The sequence below is a fragment of the Oncorhynchus gorbuscha genome, linkage group LG04 (assembly GCF_021184085.1).
Source record: "Oncorhynchus gorbuscha isolate QuinsamMale2020 ecotype Even-year linkage group LG04, OgorEven_v1.0, whole genome shotgun sequence".
NCBI classification, from domain to species: domain Eukaryota; kingdom Metazoa; phylum Chordata; class Actinopteri; order Salmoniformes; family Salmonidae; genus Oncorhynchus; species Oncorhynchus gorbuscha.
This window is the reverse complement of record NC_060176.1, coordinates 27,924,223-27,949,990: the sequence shown is the minus strand read 5'-3', so window position 1 is coordinate 27,949,990 and position 25,768 is coordinate 27,924,223. Positions and strand designations below refer to the sequence as shown.

At 41.3% G+C, this 25,768-nt stretch overlaps 1 protein-coding gene across 8 annotated transcripts; it reads left to right on the top strand.

Annotated features, from left to right (window-relative positions):
* Window positions 1-47: 47 nt before the first annotated feature.
* Window positions 48-25,690, top strand: nr1h3 (nuclear receptor subfamily 1, group H, member 3). Of its 8 annotated transcripts, none has more exons than XM_046346423.1 (11): window positions 50-320; window positions 9,445-9,512; window positions 12,963-13,046; window positions 13,935-14,174; window positions 14,477-14,743; window positions 15,026-15,228; window positions 15,637-15,816; window positions 16,123-16,222; window positions 19,138-19,266; window positions 20,486-20,580; window positions 22,810-25,690. In XM_046346423.1, exons 3-11 carry the CDS (start codon window positions 13,004-13,006, stop codon window positions 22,954-22,956), a joined length of 1,404 nt encoding a protein of 467 aa, XP_046202379.1. In that variant the 5' UTR covers window positions 50-320; window positions 9,445-9,512; window positions 12,963-13,003; the 3' UTR covers window positions 22,957-25,690. The 8 variants fall into 8 exon arrangements, with proteins under 8 accessions (XP_046202382.1, XP_046202380.1, XP_046202377.1 ...); XM_046346422.1 differs by having other exon boundaries at window positions 9,440-9,512; XM_046346419.1 differs by having other exon boundaries at window positions 51-320; window positions 9,292-9,512.
* Window positions 25,691-25,768: the final 78 nt, after the last annotated feature.

Below are 25,768 nucleotides of genomic sequence, written 5' to 3'. Positions count from 1 at the left end.
GAGTTCACAGTTGTTTTGAATGCAGCATACATTGCGATCCCTCTTCAAAATGGAGCGAGTTTATACATTTTCGTTGTGACGTCATGTGCTATCGATCAGAAGGTTTTGGACAAGGCCGGGGCTGGTGCAGTTAAATATGTGGTATTCGTAATAATGTATTTTAGTTGTCTAGCTATGTGTTAACTCTGACAAATCTTTGCGTCGGGTGAAATTTATTTAGGCCTAGCTCTACCTATTTCCTGCTCAAGTCACATGATTGAATACACCAACCGTGCAGCAGGACTTCGTGAGATCTGTCTGGCTAGTCGCTACGAAACGGGGTAACTATCGGTTACAAACTCAGGCAAGCCACCAATTCTGACCTTTTGTGTTGCTTAGGATAGTTTGTCTTGAGATGCCAGTTTAGACATGATACAGTTGTCTTTTTCGGTCTTCTGGAATAGCTAGCTGGCGAACATGGTAGCTAGAATCCACCACCAGCCAGAGTTAGCCCTTGAGCCTTAGTTAACGTTAGCGTGCTAAGCCTGTCTGTATTAGTTTATCGAATTAGTTTACCGAACATTAGCTAGTAAGCTCTTTTCCAATTAACTAGCTATAGAAAAACAACTCACGACGAGCCACAGAAGACGTCTAACAGCTAAAATGTGAAGTGTTTGTGAAGTTTAAATGAGTTGTGCTTAGCTTGTTGCGTTAACAACTTGCTAGCTACTAGTAGTTACCTAGCTAACGCTACCTATTTAGCCAGCTAACGTCAACATAACTGATGTCATCAGAAAGCAATCTAGTTTGCTGTCGGTTAGTTAATTAACATTAGCTATCTAACTACCCCAATGGTCATGACTTGATTGCGAAATCGTACGTTGGGATCTTGCCATATTGCAACATAACTTCAATAGCAGGACAGTGTTGTCACAAGTTAGCGAGGTACAATTTCATAGGTACATTTTAGCCAATAAGCAGACGCTCTTATCCAGAGCGATTTACAAGAGCAATTAAGGCACATCGCCGGATTCGAACAAGGTTCTTTATCGCTGGGCTACCCTGCCGCTAAATTTGACATCAAAGATGACGGTGACTAATGGAGCCCGTGCTCAACTTTTCAGACAGAATTCTTACAAATGAGATTAGTTGTTTTTGAACATGGGTTGTTCAATGTGATTGATTGCATAGCTAGCAGATTGTAACGGGCTAACAATGTTATGTTCCATTAGCCTTTAACTAGTTAAGCACATTAATTTCATGGAACAGTGCATTGTTAAATGCCGTGTTCAGGGGCAGAACAACAGATTTTTACATTGTCAGCTTGAAACCTTTTGGTTACTAGTCCAACGCTCTAACCACTAGGCTACCTGCACTAGGCTACCTGTGTGGAGGAAAAAAAGGCACAGCACACCAACATCAAAACCTCAACCCAACTGTAAAGGATTGTAGAGGGAGCATCATGGTTTGGGGCTGCTTTGCTGCCTCAGGGCCTGGACAGCTTGCTGTCATTGACCAAAAAACGAATTCCTAAGTTTATCAAGACATTTTACAGGATAATGTTAGGTTATTAGGCTATCTGAAGCTCAACAGAAGTTGGGTGATGCAACACAGAAGTAAATCAACAACAGAAGGAAATGCACCTTCTGGAGTTGCCCAGTCAGAGGTACTGTTTGGTTTAACACAGTTAAACCAAGTTTTTAATCAACCGTAACTTGGTGACACTCTTCATTTTCGATTTGGCCAAACACGCATCCTGTAAGATGTCTGTCTAGTTTCAGGTGGTTCATTTGAATTTAGAAAATGCTCTGTTATTAAAATAAATGTTTTTCTCCATGAAGTAATCCAACAATGTGTAGTAGGCTGCCATCTTTTCCATTTTAAAATCTAATCTCAAATTTTATTGGTCACATACACATATTTAGCAAATGTTATTGCGAGTGTAGTGACATGCTTGTGTTCCTATCCCCAACAGTGCAGTAATATCTAACAATTAACAACAATACACACTTCTCAAATTAAATAAGGGAATTCAGAAATATATAAATATTAGGACGAGCAATGTCGGAGTGGCATTGACTAAAATACAGTAGAGTTGATGACAGTTTACATATGAAATGAGTAAAGCAGTATGTAAACATTTATTAAAGTGACCAGTGGTTCTATGTATATAGGGCAGCAGCCTCTAAGGTGCAGGGTTGAGTAACGGGGTGGTAGCTGGCTCGTGATGGCTATTTAACAGTGATGGCACTGAGATGGAAGCAGTTTTTTTTTTGTCTCTCTGTCCCGGCTTTGATGCACCTCTACTGACCTTCTGGATGATAGCGGGGTGAACAAGCTGTGGCTCGCGTGGTTTATCTTTTTGGCCTTCCTGTGACATTGGGTACTGTAGTTGTCCTGGAGGGCGGGCAGTGTGCCCCTGGTGATGCGTTTGGCAGACCGCATCACCCTCTGGAGAGCCCTGCGGTTGCGGGCTGTGCAATTGCCGTACCAGGCGGTGATACATCCCGGCAGGATGCTCTCAATTGTGCATCTCTAAAGTTTGAGGGTCTTAGGGGCCAAGACAAAGTGCTGTTGTGCTGCTTTTACCACTGTGTGGGTGGACCATTTCAGATCGTCAGTGACGTGTACACCGAGGAACTTGAAGCTTTCCACCTTCCGCTGCGGTCCTGTCAATGTGGATAGGGGCCTCCTCCCTCTACTTTTTCCTGAAGTCCACAATCAGCTCCTTTGTTTTGAGGGAGAGGTTATTTTCCTGGCACCACTCTGCCAGGGCCCTCACCACCTCCCTGTAGGCTGTCTTGTTGTTGGTAGTCAAGCCTACTACGGTTGTCTGCAAACTTGATTGAGTTGGAGGCGTGCATGGCCACGCAGTCATGGGTGAACAGGGAGTATGGGAGGGGGCTGAGCACGCACCCTTGTGGGGCACCAATGTTGAGGATCAGTGAAGTGGATATGTTTCCTACCATCACCACCTGGGGGTGACACGTCAGGAAGTTCAGGACCTAGTTGTGCAGGGTTGGGTTCAGACCCAAGGTCCTGAGCTTGATGATGAGCTTGGGGCTAAGCTAGGGGAAAGGGGGATACCTAGTCAGTTGTCCAACTGAATGTATTCAACAGAAATCTGTTTTCTGCATTTAACCCCTCTGAATCAGAGAGCTAAAGTCAATGAACAGCATTCTTACATAGGTTTTTCTCTTGTCCAGGTGGGATAGGGCAGAGTGCAGTGCAATGGCGATTGCATCATCTGTGTATCTATTGGGGCGGTAAGAAAGTTGAGGAGGGTCTAGGGTAGCGGGTAAGTTAAAGATGATTATGATCCTTGACTCGTCAAGGTAAGTTGCTAGCTAGCATTAAACTTTTTAAAATAAAAATCAATCAATCACTAGTTAACTGCACATGGTTGATGATCAATCACTAGTTTATCTAGCATGTCCTGCGTTGCATATAATCGATGCAACGCTGGGGGATGATTTTAACAAAAGCACAATCGTTGCACGACTGTACCTAACCATAAACACCAATGCCTTTCATAAAATCAATACACAGAAGTATATATTTTTAAACCTGCATATTTAGCTAAAAGAAATCCAGGTTAGCAAGCAATATTAACCAGGTGAAATTGTCACTTCTCTTGCGTTCATTGCACGCAGAGTCGGGGTATATGCAATAGTTTGGGCCGCCTGGCTTGTTGCGAACTAATTTACCAGAGTTTTACGTAATTATGACATAACATTGAAGGTTGTGCAATGTAACAGGAATATTTAGACTTAGGGATGCCACCCGTCAGATAAAATACCGAACGTTTCCGTATTTCACTGAAATAATAAACGTTTTGTTTTCGAAATTATAGTTTCCGGATTCTACCATATTAATGACCTAAGGCTCGTATTTCTGTGTGTTATTAGGTTATAATTAAGTCTATGATTTGATAGAGCAGTCTGACTGAGCGATGGTAGGCATAAGCAGGCTAGTAAACATTCATTCAAAATGCACGAAAGTGCTGTTGACAGCAGCTCTTCCCTGCGCTTCAAGCATTGTGCTGTTTATGACTTCAAGCCTATCAACTCCCGAGATTAGGCTGGTGTAACCGATGTGAAATTGCAAGCTAGCTAGCGGGGTGAGCGCTAATAGCGTTTCAAACGTCACTCGCTCTGAGACTTGGAGTGGTTGTTCTCCTTGCTCTGCATGGGTAACGCTGCTTCGAGGATGTTTGTTGTCGATGTGTTCCTGGATGGAGCCCAGGTAATGGCGAGGAGAGGGATGGTAGGTATACTGTTACATTGGCAATACTAAAGTGCCTATAAGAACATCCAATAGTCAAAGGTATGTGAAATACAAATGGAAAAGAGAAATATTCCTATAATTCCTATAATAACTACAACCCAAAACTTCTTACCTGGGAATATTAAAGACTTATGTTAAAAGGAACCACCAGCTTTCATATGTTCTCATGTTCTGAGCAAGGAACTGAAACGTTAGCTTTCTTACATGGCACATATTGCACTTTTTTACTTCTCCAACACTTTGTTTTTGCATTATTTAAACCAAATTGAACATGTTTCATTAAATATTTGAGGCTAAACTGATTTTATTGGTGTTATATTAAGTTAAAATAAGTGTTCATTCAGTATTGTTGTCATTTAAAAAAATATTGTCCGATTTTTAATCGGTGTCAGCTTTTTTTTGGTCCTCCAATAATTAGTATCTGCATTGAAAATCATAATAGGTCGACCTCTCGTGTCTACCCCTTCTATAAGATTATAGCGGTCCGCGAACAAACGTTAGAGATGCATGCCGCCACCTACTGTAAGTGTAGTCAATCACAGCTTAGAGACTAAATTAATAAAGAAACATTAAGAGAAACTAAACCCTCTTACCTAATCCTGTACTACTAAGAAAACAAGAGCCCAGCTAACTGCTAACAAACCCTCCCCCAAATCCCTTCCATCCCTGTCCAACCTCAATAACTATACATGTCAATCTTTCCCTCTCTTCCACATACCGGTATATAGAACAATACATAAATGCATGCTTCACATGGCAGGTAGCATAGTGGTTACAGCGTTGGGCCAGTAAACGAAAGGTTGCTGGCTCGAATCCCAGAGCTGGCAAAGGTAAAAATCTGTCGTTCTGCCCCTGAACAAGGCAGTTAACTAACTGTTCCTAGGCCTTCATTGAAAATAAGAATGTGTTCTTAACTGACTTGCCTTTTTAAATAAAGGTAAAAATAAAAAATACACTCCAGTGGGTCCACCCAAAGGTGCAGTATGCCATTATGACACTCACCTGTCTCGCTCAATGACAGAATATTTGAATTAGAAAAGATGGCAACGTACACATTGTTGGATTTCTTCATGAAGGAAAACATGGATTTCTTTTAACTTAATTTAGAAAATGCTCCAACGAACCACTTGCAACTGGACACTGACTTTTTTTAGAAGATACAGTGCATTCGGAAAGTATTCAGACCCCTTCACCTTTTCCACGTTTTGTTAAGTAACAGCCTAAAATATATTTTTCTTCCCCCTCATCAATCTACACACTACCTCATAATGACAAAGCAAAAATGTGTCACATTTACAAAGATATTCAGACCTTTTACTCAGTACTTCATTGATACACCTTTGGCAGCGATTGCAGCCTCGAGGCTTCTTGGGTATGACGCTACAAGCTTGGCACACCTTTCTTTGGGGGGAGTTTCTCTCATTCTTCTCTGCTGATCTTTAAGCTCTATCAGGTCTCACCAGAGATGTTCAAGTCCGGGCTCTGCCTGGGCCACTCAAGGACATTCAGAAACCTGTCCCGAAGCACTCTTGTATTGTCTTGGCTGTGTGTTTAGGGTCATTGTCCTGTTGGAAGATGAACCTTCACCCCAGTCTGAGGACCTGAGCATCCTGGAGCAGATTTTCATCAAGGATCCTGACTAGTCTCCCAGTCCCTGTTGCTGAAAAACATCCCCACAGCATGATGGTGCCAAGTTTCCTCCAGACGTGACGTTTGGCAATCAGGGTAAAGAGTCAATCTTGGTTTCAGCAGACCATAAAATCTTGTTTCTCATGGTCTGAGAGCCCTTTGTGCCTTTTGGCAAACCAAGTGGGCTGTCGTGCCTTTCACTGAGTAGCTTCCATCTGGCCACTCTACCATAAAGTCCTGATTTGGTGGAGTGCTGCAGAGATGGTTCTCCCATCTCCACAAAAGAACTCTGGAGCTCTGTCAGCATGACCATCGGGTTCTTGGCCACCTCCTTGACCAAGGCCCTTCTCCCCCGATTGCTCAGTTTGGCTGGGCGGTCAGCTCCAGGAAGAGCCTTGGTGGTTCCTAACTTCTTCCATTTAAGGATGGAGGCCACTGTTTTCTTTGTGACCTTCAATGCTGCAGAAATGGTTTGGTACCCTTCCCCAGATCTGTGCCATGACACAATCCTGTCTCGAAGCTCTTACAGACGATTCCTTCGACCTCACAAATTGGTTTTTGCTCTGACATGCACTGTCAACTGCTGGACCTTTTATATAGATCGGTGTGCCTTTCCAAATCATGTCCAGTCAATTGAATTTACCACAGGTGGACTCCAATGAAGTTGTAGAAACATCTGAAGGATGATCAATGGGAACAGCATGGACCTGTCTCGTGGAAATAGGTCTGAATACTTAAAACAGAAATACCTTATTTACATAATACTTTTGTAAAAATGTCATCTATTTTTGCTTTGTCATTATGGGGTATTGTGTGTAGATTGCACATTATTTATTTAATCCATTTTAGAATAAGGCTGTAAAGTAGCAAAATGTTGGAAAAAGGGAAGTGTTCTAAATATTTTCACAATGCACTGTACATGTTTGGCCAACTTGAGAATGAGGATAGTATCGTTATGGTTGGTCAAAAGTTCTCTGTGCTACTCCAAACAGTAACTATACATACGGTAACTGCTAGTTGAGCATCACATTATCCCTTTACTAGCTAGCAAAGCTAGTGATTGTTTCCGTGTCCAATTCTACCTGTGTGTGTGTGTGTGGGAAATTTAATTTGATGTTACTTTTATTTCCTCAGTGGGTCAACAGAGGCTAAACTCAATCTGCTAACGTTACTGTATCTTCCTTTCACACACTGTTTTCGGTGCTGAGTATGGAGTACTTTTGCTTAACCAGTAGAGTCACATCTGCTGATGTGACGTTCAGGCGAAAAACAAGTTACACCCAATTTGCTTACTGGCACTAGATGTTCTACTGTGATGGAGCTCGGTCTTCTGCTGCCTTTTACTGTGAGATTGTACGTGCTCACATGCATGCTCCCCATCAAAGGAGGTACTGAAACTTGGGCATTAGCAACATTTTGTATTTTTATTAATGCTTTGAATGGTATCACCATTGTTCAGTAACAATCCCATGTTTACAAGTGAGGGGATCTTTCCATATAGTTCTCATGACAGGCTTAGCATAAAGTACATAATAAAATGGGTTAAAGGGCATATTCCTAACTTCCTACCTCAATGTCCACTCCCTCAAGCCATGGGAATAAATTCATAATCTATTATGACCAAAAGGATATCTTTCAGGTTTTTGAATTAGGCCTCTTCAGGAATCAGTGGGTGTATATCATGAATTAAAAAAGAAAATGCATGTAGTTAATGCAGATTTCCCCTTAAGATTTTAAAATGTATTGTGAATGCCTCCTATGATATGAATTCTACATGTCTTTGAGAACAGTAGAACTCATTCCCTGGACAAAGGTACCTGACAAGCTCAACAGAGCATTGGACTTGAGTGAGGTGACTTTAGGTCAGTGGCCCACAGCCCAAAGAACCTCATTCACCCAGTCAACTCGAGCTTTCAAACCAGCTGCAGCTTTCCTGTCCTCCAAAGTGGAAATTGTTAGCCTAGGACACAGTACATTTGAATAGGCAAAAAGTCTTTAATGTAACAATCCTTCCTTAGTTTTTCATCTCAATGGCAGCCTAGCCTCTCTTGCCGTAACTCTTTAGAAATGGGCTGGGAGAAATATAGGCCTAATCACTCTCACATTCATAGATAGTGCTATGGATACAACTGACAGTCCATGATATCAAAAAGCTAGTTTTAAACTTATTTTGAAACTTGTTTTAAAAACAATGGATTAAAACAACTATAGCCTATTTGGGGTTGTCAGTAGTGATGGGGGGGGGGGGGGTGTAGATAGTTACATATTACAATACTATTTCAGTAATGTTTGTCCCAATAATCCAATTTGTAAAAAGCAGTGGTGGTAAAATACTACTTCATTAGTTCTTTGGAGTTATCTGTACTTTACTATGTAATTATTTGAAAAAATGTTTTTCTCCCTGATTTTGTGATATCCAATTGGTAGTTAGTCTTGTCCCATCGCTGCAACTCTCGTACGGACTCAGTAGAGGTAAAGGTCAAGAGCCGTGCATCCTCCGAAACACGACCTGCCAAGCTGCACTGCTTCTTGACACAATGTCCGCTAAACCCGGAAGCCAGCCGCACCAATATGTCAGAGGAAACACTGTACACGAGCGCGACGGGACAAGGACATCCCAGCCTGCCAAACCCTCCCCTAACCCGGACCACGCTGGGCCAATTGTGCGCGACCTTGTGGGCCGGCTGCGATACAGACCCGGGTTTGATCCCAGGCTGTGGCGAGAGCCCTGAATTGTGTAGACATATTTGAGGTGTTGGCATTGGCTATTCTCGTTGGTTATTCTCGTTGAGCGTGGCGACATACTGTTAACGTTTTATCAACTCCCTGTCCTTTGCTGTTGTAAACTGGGAAGACGCAATGTTCCCAAACTGGAGGTTTAAACTAGTTCCTGGCTGCATCTCACAAAAGCACAGTTTCAAATTCGCCAATTAAGATTAGAATTTTGATTACAACGTGTTTTGTTTTAACGGAATAGCCTGAAGTGTTTTTTCAGCTCAGATTTACTCGCGGCATAGGCCTGCAACCCGGCATAGCCTATAGGCCTAGTGTTTTTTTATTTTGTAAATATATATATTTTTTAAATATTAATTTGGGTTCACAATGAGGGTAGACCTGCAGTCCCCGTACCAAACGTTTCTTTACAAATAGTCTACTGTTACACCCTAACTTGTGATTTGTTAGTTCTCTGTTAACCAGCCTACTTTAGGCCCCTTTTTGGTTGTTTTTGTGAGAAGTGGCTGGTTAGACACACTCCAAGAGGAAAAGACTTGAGCAACACAAGGCCCTATGGGGATTTCAGAGCCATGCAAATGACCGATAGTTACCTCTCCTGTGTTCCCGTTTTCACCCTGCCTCCCCTCACTCCCACTTTCTGTTTCTCTCTGACTCCCACAGAGTGTTGACAAGCAGAAGGGTTTGTTTCTCTGAAGATATTATTGTCGTAAAACTTCCACGTGACCGAGGACAGAGGGATTTGGTATTTTTGTTGTTGAGTGGAACACACAGGCCTGTCCTTTTAAAGCTGTTCATCTATCAATGCCAGGGTAGCAGCCACATTGAATGAGGGTTCAGTCTCACATGGGCAAGATGGACCGATCATAACAATTACTTCAAAGGTATGTTGAATTCAACGGTCTCTGGTAAATCTCCTAAACACACTGACACACAATACACTTGTGCCGCTCAAACGAGTAACAGGTCTATGCTACGTATGTTTTATTATGCCTACATTTGCCAAAATGTTTAATTGAATCAATGTCAATACTCATATCTGAAGATGGGGCAGACTGCAATCAGCTAAAAGTGTTAAAAATGATAGTAATTTAGCAGACGCTCTTATCCATAGTGATTTACAGGAGCAATTACAGTTAAGTGCCTTGCTCAAGGGCACAACAACGGATAGCGCCTAATCGGCTCGGGAATTCAAACCAGCAAACTTTCGGTTACTTGCCCAACGCTCTTAATCTAGGCCACCTGCCGTCCTGCTTTTTTCTTAGTTGATCATGTTTGAACAATGCTGATGAAGGAAAAATACTGGTGTTTTTGTTGCAGGTACAGCCAACTAGTGCAAAATTAAATTTGCGACATAATTTTGACCATTAGTTTTGGGGCTATACAGTTTGTTTACACTTACTTTACTCTAATGTTTGTAAATAATGTCAGCTTTGGGTTCTGATGGGGACAGTTGAACTAAACTCATGAGGCATTTATATGTTCTTAAAGAATCAAATAGAGTACAATTCGCATCCCTTTGATATTTTAATGCCTGTTAGATTAAATGAAGCGCCCTTTAATATAGACCACATGGAACATTCAAAATATATATATATATTTTTATGAATAAAGACAGCATTTTTGTAATATTTTTCAGACTTCTAGGAAGATTTCAACCCACTTCACCTCAATGTCTCCTAAATTTTCAACATCACTAAAGCCCTAGTTATGGGCAGTTCCACAGTAATGGAATTGCGCTGAGACCCTTAAAATGGATACCAATCAAAAAAACATTTGAATCTCAAACTCTATGCCCAATGACTACTTTTAAGAATTGACCCAGAACATTTTATAAAAACACATTTACTCGAACTGTGCAGATGCAAAGTTTGGTAGCAGAATTTCAGTAACAAAAGTCATCACGTTTTCCTAAAAATGTTAAATAACTGCTCCAAATTAAGATTCAAAAGATGTCTGCAGAAAGAATGGGGTGACAACTGACATGACATGTTGAACATCTCAGTTGGTTATTGAACTACAGTAAGTGAAGTGGATTTACACCCGGTAACAGAATTATGCTTATGGGATTTCATCATGGGTCCCTGATCTGTACGACACAGAAATGCATAATTATGGATATGAATGTCATTCTCTTCATGGTGACGTATCCTTAATAGCTACACAAGGGTAAAAATATGCAATATCCTCCTTTGCATATTTGGGTATTATTCTACACTCTCGTCTATTTATTTTAATGAGCTCTGGCACCATACAAGACCAAATTTGTTGGTTTTGGACCGGACCAAATCCAAACCAATTATAGACATCTGTTGCGCAAGTTTGGACATCAAAGTACAGCCCAATTTAGCTCAGTAATTACAATATAGTACACTACATAACACGACCCCTGTTGAGTACACTAACTCAGAATTCAGCATTTTTTCACACACAAAATGTAGCCGCTTAAGAATGATCTTGCTGCGTTTTGTTAACGCAGATCTAAAATGCTACATATTGTAAGCATGAATTCTGTACTTCAGTCGCACTTCTCCACTCAGGTGTGAATTCACAAATGGGAGTTTTTATCAGCAGACAACGCTCTGACTGATGTGTAGCTACGTTTCTAGGTGTAACCTACTTTTCTCCGGTAATATGCAAGATGAACTTTAAACAAAACATTACAAAATGTAGCTAGCTACATTCTTTCTATTATGAACATTAGAAATATGATGGCCATGAACAGTTTTTACAAAAAAATATTTTTTCATTGTAAGCTCATTTACTTGTGGCTGCTATAAATTGCGCACTTCTGTTATCTGATGAAAATTAAGCTATTTAATGCACAATGTGTTGCACTAATGTATTTTCTGTGAAGGAACACTAGTTGCACGCCCCTGATCACTCTATATATACTTTCAATATATAACCCAGGTTAAATGGTTTAAAACACAGATTTTTTTTAAGGTTGTTTTGAAAATGTAGATTTCTGAACTCTAATGCAACCCCTGCTCAACTCTAGTGTGCTCTGTGTACTAAACTCTACTCCATTCTATTGTACTGTTCTGAACTATACTCTATAGTACAGTAAAGTACTGTACTTTTCTTTAGTGTACTATACTCCTATTGTACTGTTCAAACTTTTGAAACCTAGACGTCTATGATCGGTTCAGATTTGGACCGGACCAAATCTGAACCAATCATGGACGTCTAGATTTGGGCCAAATTAAAGTCCAATTAAGGACCAAACAACATTTGTGGATGTTGAAATTAATGCCAGATGGACTGACAATTTCAACTACAGTTGAACAAATGAATGAAAAGCTGAAATGTCTTGTCAACTTCAACTCCTTTTGACACGAGTAAAAATTGCTTAAGTTGCATGGACTCTGTGTGCAATAATGGTGATTAACATGATTTTTGATTGACTGATCTCTGTACCCCACACATACAATTATCTGTTAGTCCTTCAGTCAAGCAGTGAATTTCAAACACTCAACCACAAAGACCAGGAAGGTTTTCTAATGCCTTGCGAAGAAGGGCACCTATTTGGTTGATGGCAAAAAATGTAAAAAGCAGACATTGAATATCCCTTTGAGCATGGTTAAGTTATTAATTCCACTTTGGATTGTATATCAATACACCCTGTCACTACAAAGATACTTCTTAACTCCATTGCCAGAGAGGAAGTGAACTGCTCAGGGATTTCATCATGAGGCCAATTGTGACTTTAAAAGCGTTGAATGGCTTTGACAGGAGAAAATCGAGTCAAAATTATAATGCACAAAAATAGCCAAATAAATAGTTTAAAATACCAGAGATTCTTACGTGGGCCATTTTTTATTTTAGGCTATATCAGCCAACCCGGGTAGACTTAGTTTGAAAGAGGAGTTGGGGCGAATAAATGAGGACACTTTCTTGACTTAAGCTACATTTTGCATAAATTGTGGCGGCAGGTACCCTAGTGGTTAGAGTTGGGCCAGTAACCGAAAGGTTGTTGGTTCGAATCCCAGAGCCTTCAAGGTGAACCTGTCTGTGCCCTTGATAAGAGCATCTACTAAATGTGAACCGGATGATTTTCAAGCAGTGTAAAATCTATTTCCAGTCTGTGTTGGAGTCTATTTAAACTATAGCCTATAGCCTATCATATTTAGGAAGTTAAAGATGAGTGCTGTGCTTCTGCATCCTATATAGCCTAGTCTACAGGCTATTTAATTGAGACCACACGTAGAGGCGCACTTGATCTGGCACACTTTCTACTTTTTCACTTCTTTATGGCATTTTCCTTTACATAAAGTGGTCTTTTGTCTATTGGCTCTTATATTAGTTATATGATATTATTTTATTACCCCCAGGTGCAGATTTGATTTCGTAATGACAAGCTGCTGTGCAGAAGATGACCACACTGTCTGCGACTGATATCACAGATGTTGGTCATGGTAAGAGAGCCCCATGTTTTAGTCATGATCTGACTGAGTCCTTGAACTGTTGAGGTGAATTTACATTATCTCCCATTCATCAGCTGGGTTCTTAGTCTTTTTATTCAGTCACCCTTATTCTGCCCATCCTACAAGGGTAAAACATTTTTTGGCGTTTTGAAGATTATTTACACCAGCGATTCTCAAATGAACGTTTTGAATGGGTCGTGGGTAAAATACAATAATACTCCAGTCTGAACTTAAACCAGGTATGTGGAATGTTAATGTACTTACATTTTCACACTTGTTGTTCTGATGTATGAACTCACTACTGTAAGTCGTTTTCAATGTAGCGCTATTAGTGCTATTTTTTGGTAGATCTGTGGTCTCAAACCAGTGAGGTCATCAAGAATATGGGCATTTTATTATTGATATTGAAAGAGGTGGAAAGGGATGAGCTCTTGTCATATAATTGCTACATTTGCTATCAATATAGCATTAAAAAATAGTTTTCCAGATTGTATTCCTAGTAACTCTTTTGTGTGATGTGAATATTGGGTTGCTTCTGAGACAACCTGGTTCAATTTGGGTCCTGAGGCAAAACCAGTTGACAACCACTGATCTACACAATTAACATTATTTTACCCATTGGTCAAAAGATGCGTTTTTGATTGGACACCCTACAATGTGTGTTTCTATTTATTTGTTTTACCTTTTTATTTAACTAGGCAAGTCAGTTAAGAACAAATTCTTATTTTCAATGACGGACAAGTAGAAGTGGGTTAACTGCCTTTTTCAGGGGCAGAGCGACAGATTTTTAACTTGTCGGCTCCGGGATTCGATCTTGCAACCTTTCGGTTCCAAGTCCAACGCTCTAACCACTAAGCTATCTGCCGCCCCATATCACAGGTGAGGTGTTTGACGGGGACCCAGAGCTGCAGCTGGACTGCCTCTGCAGTGGTGACGACCGCAGCAGTGCAGAAATGAAGCATGAGGGCAACCTCCTCCCCCTGGAACCACCTGACCATGCAGGGTTTTCCAGCTCCCCCCAGAAAAGGCCTTCCTCACTAGCTGAGGAGAGCAGCCCATTGCCCATGGAGCCCAGTGACATCAAGGCCGACCCCGCCGGCAGCATGCTTGCCAACACAGGTGCGCATGTTTTTGTATTTTGGTTTGATTTAACTATATTTTACTATCTATAAATTCCCATTTGAGTTCAAGATACCTATTTTGTAAGGGAGACCTGACACCTGTGTGTTCAGTAATGTCATCAAACCAGTCAGACTGGTCCAAGCATCAGGCTAATCTGTCATCTTATATATTTAGAATACATACCTATATTTTCCCAGATAGTTCCATATAGTTTAGAAAGTACATGTATGCATTTACTGTTTTCTCTGATATTTGCATATCATCTATTGACAGTACATATATTTTATGTATTTCCACAGAGGGCCAGCCAGTGAAGAGGAAGAAGGGTCCAGCCCCCAAGATGCTGGGAAACGAGGTGTGCAGCGTGTGCGGGGACAAGGCCTCAGGCTTCCACTACAATGTGCTGAGCTGTGAGGGCTGCAAGGGCTTCTTCCGCCGCAGCGTCATCAAGAGCGCCCAGTATTCGTGCAAGAACAACGGCCGCTGTGAGATGGACATGTACATGCGCCGCAAGTGCCAGCAGTGCCGGCTGCGCAAGTGCCGTGAAGCAGGCATGCTGGAGCAATGTGAGTTGTGGTTGCCACTGTTCCCCTTTTTACTATTTATTTATTTATTTATTTATTCATATATATATATATATATCTCTTTAGCTTCAGAAATACCTGTGCTTTTTTTGGGACATTTTCCTTAGATCTGTCGGGAAATGTAGGGGTTTTTCAAAAAAACAAACAGAAGATGCTTTCTATAAAAAACTGAAGTATATCATTGAAATTTACCTCTCAAACTATGGTAGTACTTATTTTTCCTACTTTTCATTACTGTGCTGATTGTGTTCCTGGCACCCACAGGCGTTCTCTCAGAGGAGCAGATCCGAGTGAAAAAGATGAAGAAGAATGAGGAAGAGACTGCACGCACGTCTGCCGTGGTGACCCCCACCCCGGTGCCAGAGGTGGTTCCGCTGGCGCCCGAGCAGTTGGAGATGATCGAGAAGCTGGTGGCCATGCAGAAGCAGTGCAACAAGCGCTCGTTCATCGACCGGCCCAAAGTCACGGTGATTGTCTCTGAGTGTCCCAATCCTTTGACGCCACAGGGCAAACTACCAACATATGGCATGCTTAGATATCTTAAACAGTTTTGATTGATTGACAGTTGCACTAATGTAAGAATTGGTAGGAAATCGTCATCTTGATGTGGAGGTGGAATACAACATTTCTGCATTCCACAATATTTACACACCACCTCCGCATGTTCAAAGACATGTTAGCCAAGAATACTGCAAATATATTCTTACTGTTGAATTTTGGACAAATTAACTGTCATCCAGACCATTTTTGGTAGTTCAGCAGCTCTGAGCACATGGTGAAATTTCTGCATTGTATTAGGTGTTTTTATTTAAAAATATTGAATTGAATAATTTGTTCATTAATCTATTGATGTCTTTTTCTCATCTAATTTCCAGCCGTGGCCCCAGAGTCAGGACCCTCAGAACAGGGAGGTGCGGCAGCAGCGCTTTGCCCACTTCACTGAGCTGGCCATCATGTCGGTCCAGGAGATAGTGGACTTTGCCAAGCAGTTGCCTGGCTTCCTAGAGCTCACCAGAGAGGACCAGATTGCCCTGCTGAAGACCTCAACCATTGAGGTGAGTCATTGTTTTTCTAGTGTATTGCTCTTTCCCCTCATATTCTCACAAGTTTGTTTGTGGTAAATACAGTAATACCAAATGACGGCTTGATATTGTCTTTCGCCTATTAAACCCCCCCCCCCCCCCCCCAAAAAAAAAAACACTTGTAGTCAAGACCACTGGGAGGGGGGAATCATGTCTGGCTCAATAGCATTATGTTGGTTTTCAGGATCACACGTTTCAATATGTCAAGTAGATTATCTACTTTGCAGGATGTTTCACACTTGATCCCCAGTCACTGAGATGTGCCTTGTTTTTTGGCAGATCATGCTGCTGGAGACATCGCGGAGATACAACCCTGCCATTGAGAGCATCACGTTCCTGAAGGACTTCAGTTATAACAAGGAGGATTTTGCCAAAGCAGGTACAGCATCATATTTTGTTTGTCTGAGATGTTCATGGTCCACATTCAAGCTGCAATCAGTCAAAAACAAGCTGCTCGCCTTCAACTCCCTCTTGTTCTGTACCCCATACTCCAGGGGCTCCCACCCTTTTTCCCCGAGGGTCTCCTTTTTAACATAAATTACTTATTTTTTTGATGGTCATTTCCTGCAATTCCATGTAGTTTAAGAAGATTCATGACATATTTTAGGTAGGCTATTTGACGAGGATAATAATGGATAAGGAAAATTAAGTCTATATCCGCCTTCCCAAAAATGTTATTCCGCTTAAATGTTTTTATTATAATTTATGAACCCGCAATCTTAAAAATAAAAAAGGTGAATAGATCAATTGAAAGCGACAGTCACACACACACAAGGTTACTTCTCAAGTAAAGTCCAATTTCTTTGACTTTACTTTAGGTTGTAGCTCAGCTTCTGATTGTCATGGAGACAAACCAAATATATCCCCATGTGCATCAGTCGTGTCTTTATCTGACATTTTACCACTTAATATATATATTTTTTAATATACAGTACCAGTCAAAAGTTTGGACACTTACTCATTCAAGGTTTTTTCATCAGGTCATCACTCTCCTTAGCAAATAGTAAATAGCCTTAGCAAATAGCCCTTACACAGCCTGGAGGTGTGTTGGGTCATTGTCCTCTTGAAAAACAAATGATAGTCCCACTAAGAGCAAACCAGATGGGATGGCGTATTGCTACAGAATGCTGTGGTAGCCATGCTGGTTAAGTGCTTTGAAATCTAAGTAAATCACAGGTAGTGTCACCAGCAAAGGATCATCACACCACCTCCATGCTTCACGGTGGGAACCACACATGCGGATATCACCCGTTCACCTACTCTGCTTCTCACAAAGACATGGCGGTCAAATTTGGACTCCAGACCAAAGGACAGATTTCCACTGGTCTAATGTCCATTGATCGTGTTTCTTGGCCCAAGCAAGTCTTCTTATTATTGGTGTGCTTTTAGTAGTGGTTTCAGAAATTTGACCATGAAGGCCTGATTCACGCAGTCTCCTCTGAACAGTTGATGTTGAGATGTGCCGGTTACTTGAACTCAGTGAAGCAGAGGTGGTCCTCATGGGAGCCAGTTTCATAGCGTGTGATGGTTTTTGACTGCACTTGAGAACTTTCAAAGTTCTTAATTTTCTGGATTGACTGACCAAGTCTTAAAGTAAAGATGGACTGTTTTTCTTTGCTTATTTGAGCTGTTCTTGCCGTAATATGGACTTAGTATTTTACCAAACAGAGTTATCTTCTGTATACCATCCCTACCTTGTCACAACACAACTGATTGGCTCAAATGCATTAAGAAGGAAAAATTCCTCAATTTAACTTAACAAGGCACACCTGTTAATTGAAATGCATTCCACCTCATGAAGCTGGTTGAGAGAATGCGTAGTGTGCAAAGCTGTCAAGGCAAAGGGTGGCAACTTTGAAGAATCTCAAATGTAAAATATATTTAGCTTTAACACTTTGGTTAGTACATGATTTCATAGTTTTGATGTCTTCACTATTATTCTACAATGTAGAAAATAGTAAAACATGAAACACCCTTGAATAAGTGGGTGTGTCCAAACTTTTGACTGGTACTGTGTGTATGTATATACACTACCGTTAAGTTTGGTCACGTAGAAAAGTCTTAGTTTTTGAAAAGCTTTTTCCCCCCCATTAAAATAATGTAATATTGATCAGAAATACAATGTAGACATTGTTAATTTTGTAAATGACTATTGTAGCTGGAAACAGCTGATTTTTATTTAAATTTATGGAATATCTACATAGGCGTACAGAGGCCCATTATCAGCAACCATCACTCCTGTGTTCCAATAGCACGTTGTTAGCTAATCCAAGTTTATAATTTTAAGACTACTTGATCATGAGAAAACCCTTTTGCAATTATGTTAGCACAGCTGAAAACTGTTGTCCTGATTTTAAAGAAGCAATAAAACTGGCCTTTAGACTAGTTGAGAATCAGCATTTGTGGGTTCGATTACAGCTCAAAATGGCCAAAAACAAAGACCTTCTCAAATCGGTAGTCTATTCTTGTTCTGAGAAATGAAGACTATTCCATATGAGAAATTGCCAAGAAACTGAAGATCTCGTACAATGCGGTGTACTACTCCCTTCACAGAACAGCGCAAACTGTCTCTAACCAGAATAGAAAGAAGTGGGCGGCCCCGGTGCACAACTGAGCAAGAGGACAAGTACATTAGTGTCTAGTTTGATAAACAGACTCCTCACAAGTCTCAACTGGCAGCTTCATTAAATAGTACCTGCAAACACCAGTCTCAACGTCAACCGCGAGGAGGCTACTCCGGGATGCTGGCCTTCTTGGCAGAGTTCCTCTGTCCAGTGTCTGTTCTTTTGCCCATCTTAATCTTTTCTATTTATTGGCCTGTGAGATATGGATTTTTCTTTGCAACTCTAATGATCAATTAACCTTTTAAAATGTTAAACTTGGATTAGCTAACACAACGTGCCATTGGCACACAGGAGTGATGGTTGCTGATAATGGGCCTCTGTACGCCTATGTAGATATTACATAAATGAGCTGTTTCCAGCTACAATAGTCATTTACAACATTAACAATGACTAGACTGTATTTCTGATCAATTTGATGTTTTTGTAATGGACCAAAAAATGTGCTTTTTTTCAAAAACAAGGGCATTTCTAAGTGACTCCAAACTTTTGAACAGGTGTATATGTATGTATATACACACACCTCCCTCAAATCAAGGAAGATCCCCAACCCCCCCCCCCAAGGAAACTTTGGCGCCACCCCTGCCATACTCTGTAGAGACATTGACCTGTTACCCTTAACCCATATTTGTTTCCCTCTGTCTGTATTTCCCTCTCCTCTCATCCCCCTCAGGGCTGCAGTTGGAGTTTATCAACCCCATATTTGAATTTTCCAAGGGCATGAACGACCTGCACCTGGACGAGGCGGAGTATGCTTTGCTCATCGCCATTAACATCTTCTCTGCAGGTCAGAGGTCAAGTGGTATGCTAGTGTGGAACAGAGCCCATATGCAAGGTCCCTTTATTACAAAGGTCTGGACATTGTCGTAATCATTAGGGACTCACGTATGTGCATATTCTGGGCCGATACCAATATAAAATATTTTCTTTGCAATATCGATTTAAGTTATCGGCCGATACCAATATTGTCACTGACATATTGTGCATCCGTAGTAATCATATGCGGAAGCGTCCCGAAAACGAACAAATTCATGGGAACAGTGCTGTTTTTAAAGATTCTACAGGGTTTCAGGTGAAAATATGACCACGGGTCAGGAAATTAAGTAATAAGGTGGCTGTAGATATTTTTAAAAACTTTTCAATAAATAGAATGACAGTTAATGATGCAGTGCCTTCAGAAAGTATTCATACCCCATTACCTATTTAAAATGGACTGAATATGTTATCTACATATAATACCCACATAATGACTAAGTGAAAAAGTTTAGAAAATGTAGAAAATTTATTGAAAAATTAAAAACATATCTAATTTACATAACTATTCACAATACATGTTAGAATCACCTTCGGCAGCGATTTACAGCTGTGAGTGTCTGGGTAAGTCTCTACGAGCTTTGCACACCTGGATTGTACAATATTTGCACATTATTACAATAATTCTTCAAGCTCTGTCAAGTTTGTTGTTCGATCATTGCTTGACAGCCATTTAAGTTTTGCCATAAAATTGTAGGTCTATTTAAGTCAAAACTGTAACTAGGCCACTCAGAAATATTCAGTCATCTTGGTAAGCAACTCCAGTGTATATGTGGCATTGTGTGTTAGGTTATTGTCCTGCTGAAAGGTGTATTTGTCTGCCAGTATCTGTTGGAAAGCAGGCTGAACCAGGTTTTCCTGTAGGATTTTGCCTGTGCTTAGCTCTGTTCTGTTTCTTTTTATCCTAAAAAGGTATGAACACCTTCTGAAGGCACTGCATGCGTTTGCTGAGGAGTTCACTACGTATGTCTATTTTCCACTTTGAGTGAATGGTAGCGGCACGGGAAGTTCACCATCAAAGTTATTTTCACTCGCCTCGCTGGTCTCTTTGCCTAAAAGCGGAAGAATTCTAAACAAAGAGTTTAGGATATTAATGTCTTGACCTGGGTACTACAAAGACCTTCCCCATATGTAGGAAGTAATATTCAACAGATATCTATGCATTGTATTGGGTATAAAACATTCAGCTGTATATGTATGTTTCCCAGACCGGCCCAATGTGCAGGACCATGAACTGGTGGAGCGACTGCAGCAGCCGTATGTGGACGCACTTCGTTCTTACATCATGATAAAGAGACCAAACGTGAGTGCCCTAGTTATATACACTGCTCAAAGAAAAAGGGAACACTTAAACAACACAATGTTACTCCAAGTCAATCACACTTCTGTGAAACCAAACTGTCCACTTAGGAAGCAACACTGATTGACAATACATTTCACATGCTGTTGTGCAGATGGAATAGACAACAGGTGGAAATTCTAGGCAATTAGCAAGACACCTCAATAAAGGAGTGGTTCTGCAGGTGGTGACCACAGACCACTTCTCAGTTCCTATGCTTCCTGGCTGATGTTTTGGTCACTTTTGAATGCTGGCGGTGCTTTCACTCTAGTCGTAGCATGAGACTGAGTCTACAACCCACACAAGTGGCTCAGGTAGTGCAGCTCATCTAGGATGGCACATCAATGCGAGCTGTGGCAAGAAGGTTTGCTGTGTCTGTCAGCGTAGTGTCCAGAGCATGGAGGCTCTACCAGGAGACAGGCCAGTACATCAGGAGACGTGGAGAAGGCCGTAGGAGGGCAACAACCCAGCAGCAGGACCGCTACCTCCGCCTTTGTGCAAGGAGGAGCAGGAGGAGCACTGCCAGAGTCCTGCAAAATGACCTCCAGCAGGCCACAAATGTGTCTGCTCAAACGGTCAGAAACAGACTCCATGAGGGTGGTATGAGGGCCCGACGTCCACAGGTGGGGGTTGTGCTTACAGCCCAACACCGTGCAGGACGTTTGGCATTTGCCAGAGAACACCAAGATTGGCAAATTCACCACTGGCGCCCTGTGCTTCACAGATGAAAGCAGGTTCACACTGAGCACATGTGACAGACGTGACAGAGTCTGGAGACGCCGTGGAGAACGTTCTGCTGCCTGCAACATCCTCCAGCATGACCGGTTTGGCGGTGGGTCAGTCATGGTGTGGGGTGGCATTTTTTGGGGGGGCCGCACAGCCCTCCATGTGCTCGCCAGAGGTAGCCTGACTGCCATTAGGTACCGAGATGAGATCCTCAGACCCCTTGTGAGACCATATGCTGGTGCGGTTGGCCCTTGGTTCCTCCCAATGCAAGACAATGCTAGACCTCATGTGGCTGGAGTGTGACAGCAGGTCCTGCAAGAGGAAGGCATTCGTGCTATGGACATGCCCGCCCGTTCCCCAGACCAGAATCCAATTGAGCACATCTGGGACATCATGTCTCGCTCCATCCACCAACGCCACGTTGCACCACAGCCTGTCCAGGAGTTGGCGGATGCTTTAGTTCAGGTCTGGGAGGAGATCCCTCAGGAGAGACCATCCGCCATCTCATCAGGAGCATGCCCAGGCGTTGTAGGGAAGTCCTACAGGCACGTGGAGGCCACACACACTACGGAGCCTCATTTTGACTTGACTTAAGGACATTACATCAAAGTTGGATCAGCCTGTAGTGTGGTTTTCCACTTTAATTTTGAGTGTGACTCCAAATCCAGACCTCCATGTGTTGATAAATTTGATTTCCATTGATCATTTGTGTGATTTTGTTGTCAGCACATTCAACTATGTAAAGAAAAAAGTATTGAATAAGAATATTTCATTCATTCAGATCTTGGATGTGTTATTTTAGTGTTCCCTTTATTTTTTTGAGCAGTGTAAATGATTTACCTTGTACAAGCCGCCATGTGTAGGTTTTGAGGATTCAGTTGTCACATGCACCCTTGAGTCCACATTGAGTTGAATTCTGTTTTCAATTCCAGTCGGCACAGGAAATGTATTGAAATGTAGGTGATGAGTGGGAAAATCCAAATAGAAAGTGAAATTAAAATGTTAGGTTAAAAAATACAAAATGTATTGATCCCCCACAACTGAATTATGCCACCAGAGACTCTGGGTTTGAGCCCAGGCTCCGTCGCAGCTGGCCACGACCGGGAGGTCCATGGGGCGACGCACAATTAGCATCGTCCGGGTTAGGGAGGGTTTGGCCGGTAGGGATATCCTTGTCTCATCGTGCACTAGCGACTCCTGTGGCGGGTCAGGCGCAGTGCACACTGACCAGGTCGCTAGGGGCACAGTGTTTCCTCCGACACATTGGTGAGGTTGGCTTCCGGGTTGGATGCGCACTGTGTTAAGAAGCAGTGCAGCTTGGTTGGGTTTGGGAGGACGCATGACTCTCGACATTCGTCTCTCACGAGCCCGTACGGGAGTTGTAGCGATGAGACAAGAGAGGAACTACTAAAAACAATAGGATATTACGAAATTGGGTTAAATGTTTTTTATTTCTCTTCCGTCTAGGATCACCTGATGTTTCCACGCATGCTCATGAAGCTGGTCAGCCTCCGCACCCTCAGCAGCGTCCACTCTGAGCAGGTCTTCGCCCTGCGACTCCAGGACAAGAAGCTCCCGCCGCTGCTGTCTGAAATCTGGGACGTCCACGAGTGACTCCGCTGACGCCCTCACGGAACTCTGCTGTGCTTCGCAAACGTGTGTACTTGGATGGACATTGGATCTGTCTTTCAAGTGTTGAAAAAAAGACTTGAGAATGAAGCGATGCCTCCAAGGCTACCCAAACATGACGAATCAAACCTACAGATTGGAGGAACTTTTTTTTAAATTCTATTTTTTTTTTATGTCTTCTGTGCGGTTTTGCAGGATATTGATGGCCCCTCTGTCCTGCAAACTGGGACACTAATCTCATGGGGGAGGTTGGGGCACAGAAATAGAATGAATATAATTGGTATTTCTATGGGTTGAGGATTGTGCACACCTGATTTCTGTCCCTTGCCCATTCCGTTGTATTAAAGGTGAGACGGCTTGTGGTGAGATTGTGCTGCCATGGTCAGTTTGGCTCAGACTTGCTAGCCAGTGTTAACCATTTAAATCTATTATCTGTTGATAGTCAGTCTTGTGATAGACATATCTTTAATGACAATTGCCAAGAAGCTCCACGCTCAGATCCACATCATCGACGATAACCCCATAGTGAAAATAAATGGAAAAATACATGTTATAGCCCTGTGTTGCAATGGGATAGGATAGAGGTATTTTAACTGCTGCCCAATGTTAAGAAATGTCTTATTGGTGTCCACTGTCCAGATGTATATTAGAATGGTAGGTCGCCTGCTTGATACTGTTGCGGTTTTAGCAATTGAATATTCAGCCATCTGATTTGTTCTCCTCTCGGGGAAGGAACAGGAAAGCAATTCTGATTGAATTGTTTAAGGTAAAGTGATTGGAAGTGTTGGTATTGTCTACCACTTTCAAGCGCAAAGCCCCCACCAACCGTTTGTAACTGGACTCAAACATTGATTTACATGTACAAAGTATATATTACTATGACAAAATATATATATTTAGTATGCCCACAAGTGAAGACATCCATACAAAACGACTGTACAATCAACACTAACGCACAAGCTAGCAGTGATTTATTTTTAAGCATGACTGGGTATGTCACAGACAAGCTGAGACCTTATACACTGGAACAACTTCAATGCTACGCTAAGCTTAGGCTATAGGTGGGGGCACAAAAAAACTGAACTCATCATGCAGTGGGTCTGCTTACCCACAATCTGCCCCGCCTACCTTGCGAGCAAAACATTTTAGTGCTCCTCCCTCATGACGGTGAAGAGAACACATTTTAGTTTTAAAGTTAATTTCCTGCAATTCTATACTTTTTGCCATAGGGCGGAGGCAAATGTTTGCAGTTTGTAATATGGTAACTGATTATCAACCGGTCGGTCATTCGACCACGCTTTCTACAAGTTTGGTAATTAAGCTGACCTGGGCTAATTGACTGCTGATGCACTTTGTCTTTTATTGTAACTCACAACAGTAACTTGAGACCCCATCCCTGGTCTAGTCATATGTACTGTCCTCCCCTCCACCAAATCAGCATGATTCAAGACATCTGAGTGGAAACTTTGTCTAAAATGTGCTTTGCATCCCACAATAGTTGGAATATCAAAACAAGTAAAATTGTGCTCCTTGTGTGGGCAGTACTTTCTTCAACGGTAACATTTGTGGGTTACACTTTATAACTTCAATGAATAAACCATTGTAAATGTTTTAAACGCTTATATACATCTATGGCTGTCTACTAATAATGAAATACTTAGTTTTAAACTATTTATAAATGGTTATTCGTGAATGTTATTAGTCTTACCCATTTGATTACTAATAAGGCCATTATAACGTTTCACTCAACTAAGCTCTGTTATTCATCTTTTTATCACAGTCCTTTTGTATGATGACGACTTCTCTAATGTGACACTTTTATTAAACAAACGTTCAGAAGGAATTAGAGAAGGAAAGCTTTTTTTTGTTGCGATTTCTGAGTGACAGTTTTGTCCATTCCTTACCTTACAACTCAAATCAGTGAAATAGAGAGAGGAGAGTTGAGGACTCAGACAAAATCGGGTGATTTATCACAAGTTGCACAATATGTGAAAGTAGCACAGAGATAAAGGAGGTAAGATACATTGGGGCATAAGGTTTTCACACACTTCTACACTCTTCAAAGGGTTTGCTCTTCCCTGGGCATGTGTGTGTGTGTGTGTGTGTGTGGAGCCATCTATTTTCAATTACTCTTGAGACCCAAATGTCAACCATACAATCAGTTTTTCTTATTTTTCCCTTCAATATGTGACTCATACCAGTGAATGATTGTCTGCATTGAAATTACATGATTTCAGTATTTTCCATATTAATAGAAAACTAAGCATTAACACAAGGTATGCGATTTAATGGTATGGAGTCTTAGGTCTAAATTAGGTTTTCAGTTGTTTGGAATACACAATGTTCCTTGAAATTATTGTTAATACTGTTGGTAACTGAAAGTTGATTGTAATAGAATTTATGACATTCTGGTGTGCAGAACTCATTTAATTCCCTTCTCTACATCTTAATAATATAATAATAATAATAATATATGCCATTTAGCAGACGCTTTTATCCAAAGCGACTTACAGTCATGTGTGCAAAGGGTGAAGCTGTAAACAATGTTTTTTTAACACTTTAGGACCTTCTATATTCTTTTATATGTATAAATTAAAACAAAAATATTGTAGCCTATTGCCAGATAATGTTTCTGAAACATATTTTCCCGATTTTTGTTTTATTACAATTTCAAAGTGATTTAAGCTCATACAACATTAATAAATTGTAATTGTTCCTAGTTTTTTTCTATGCTGCTTTTATAAATATTTCAACAGTAGGTGAAAAAAAATTAGTTCTCTTAAATGTAGCACGGCCA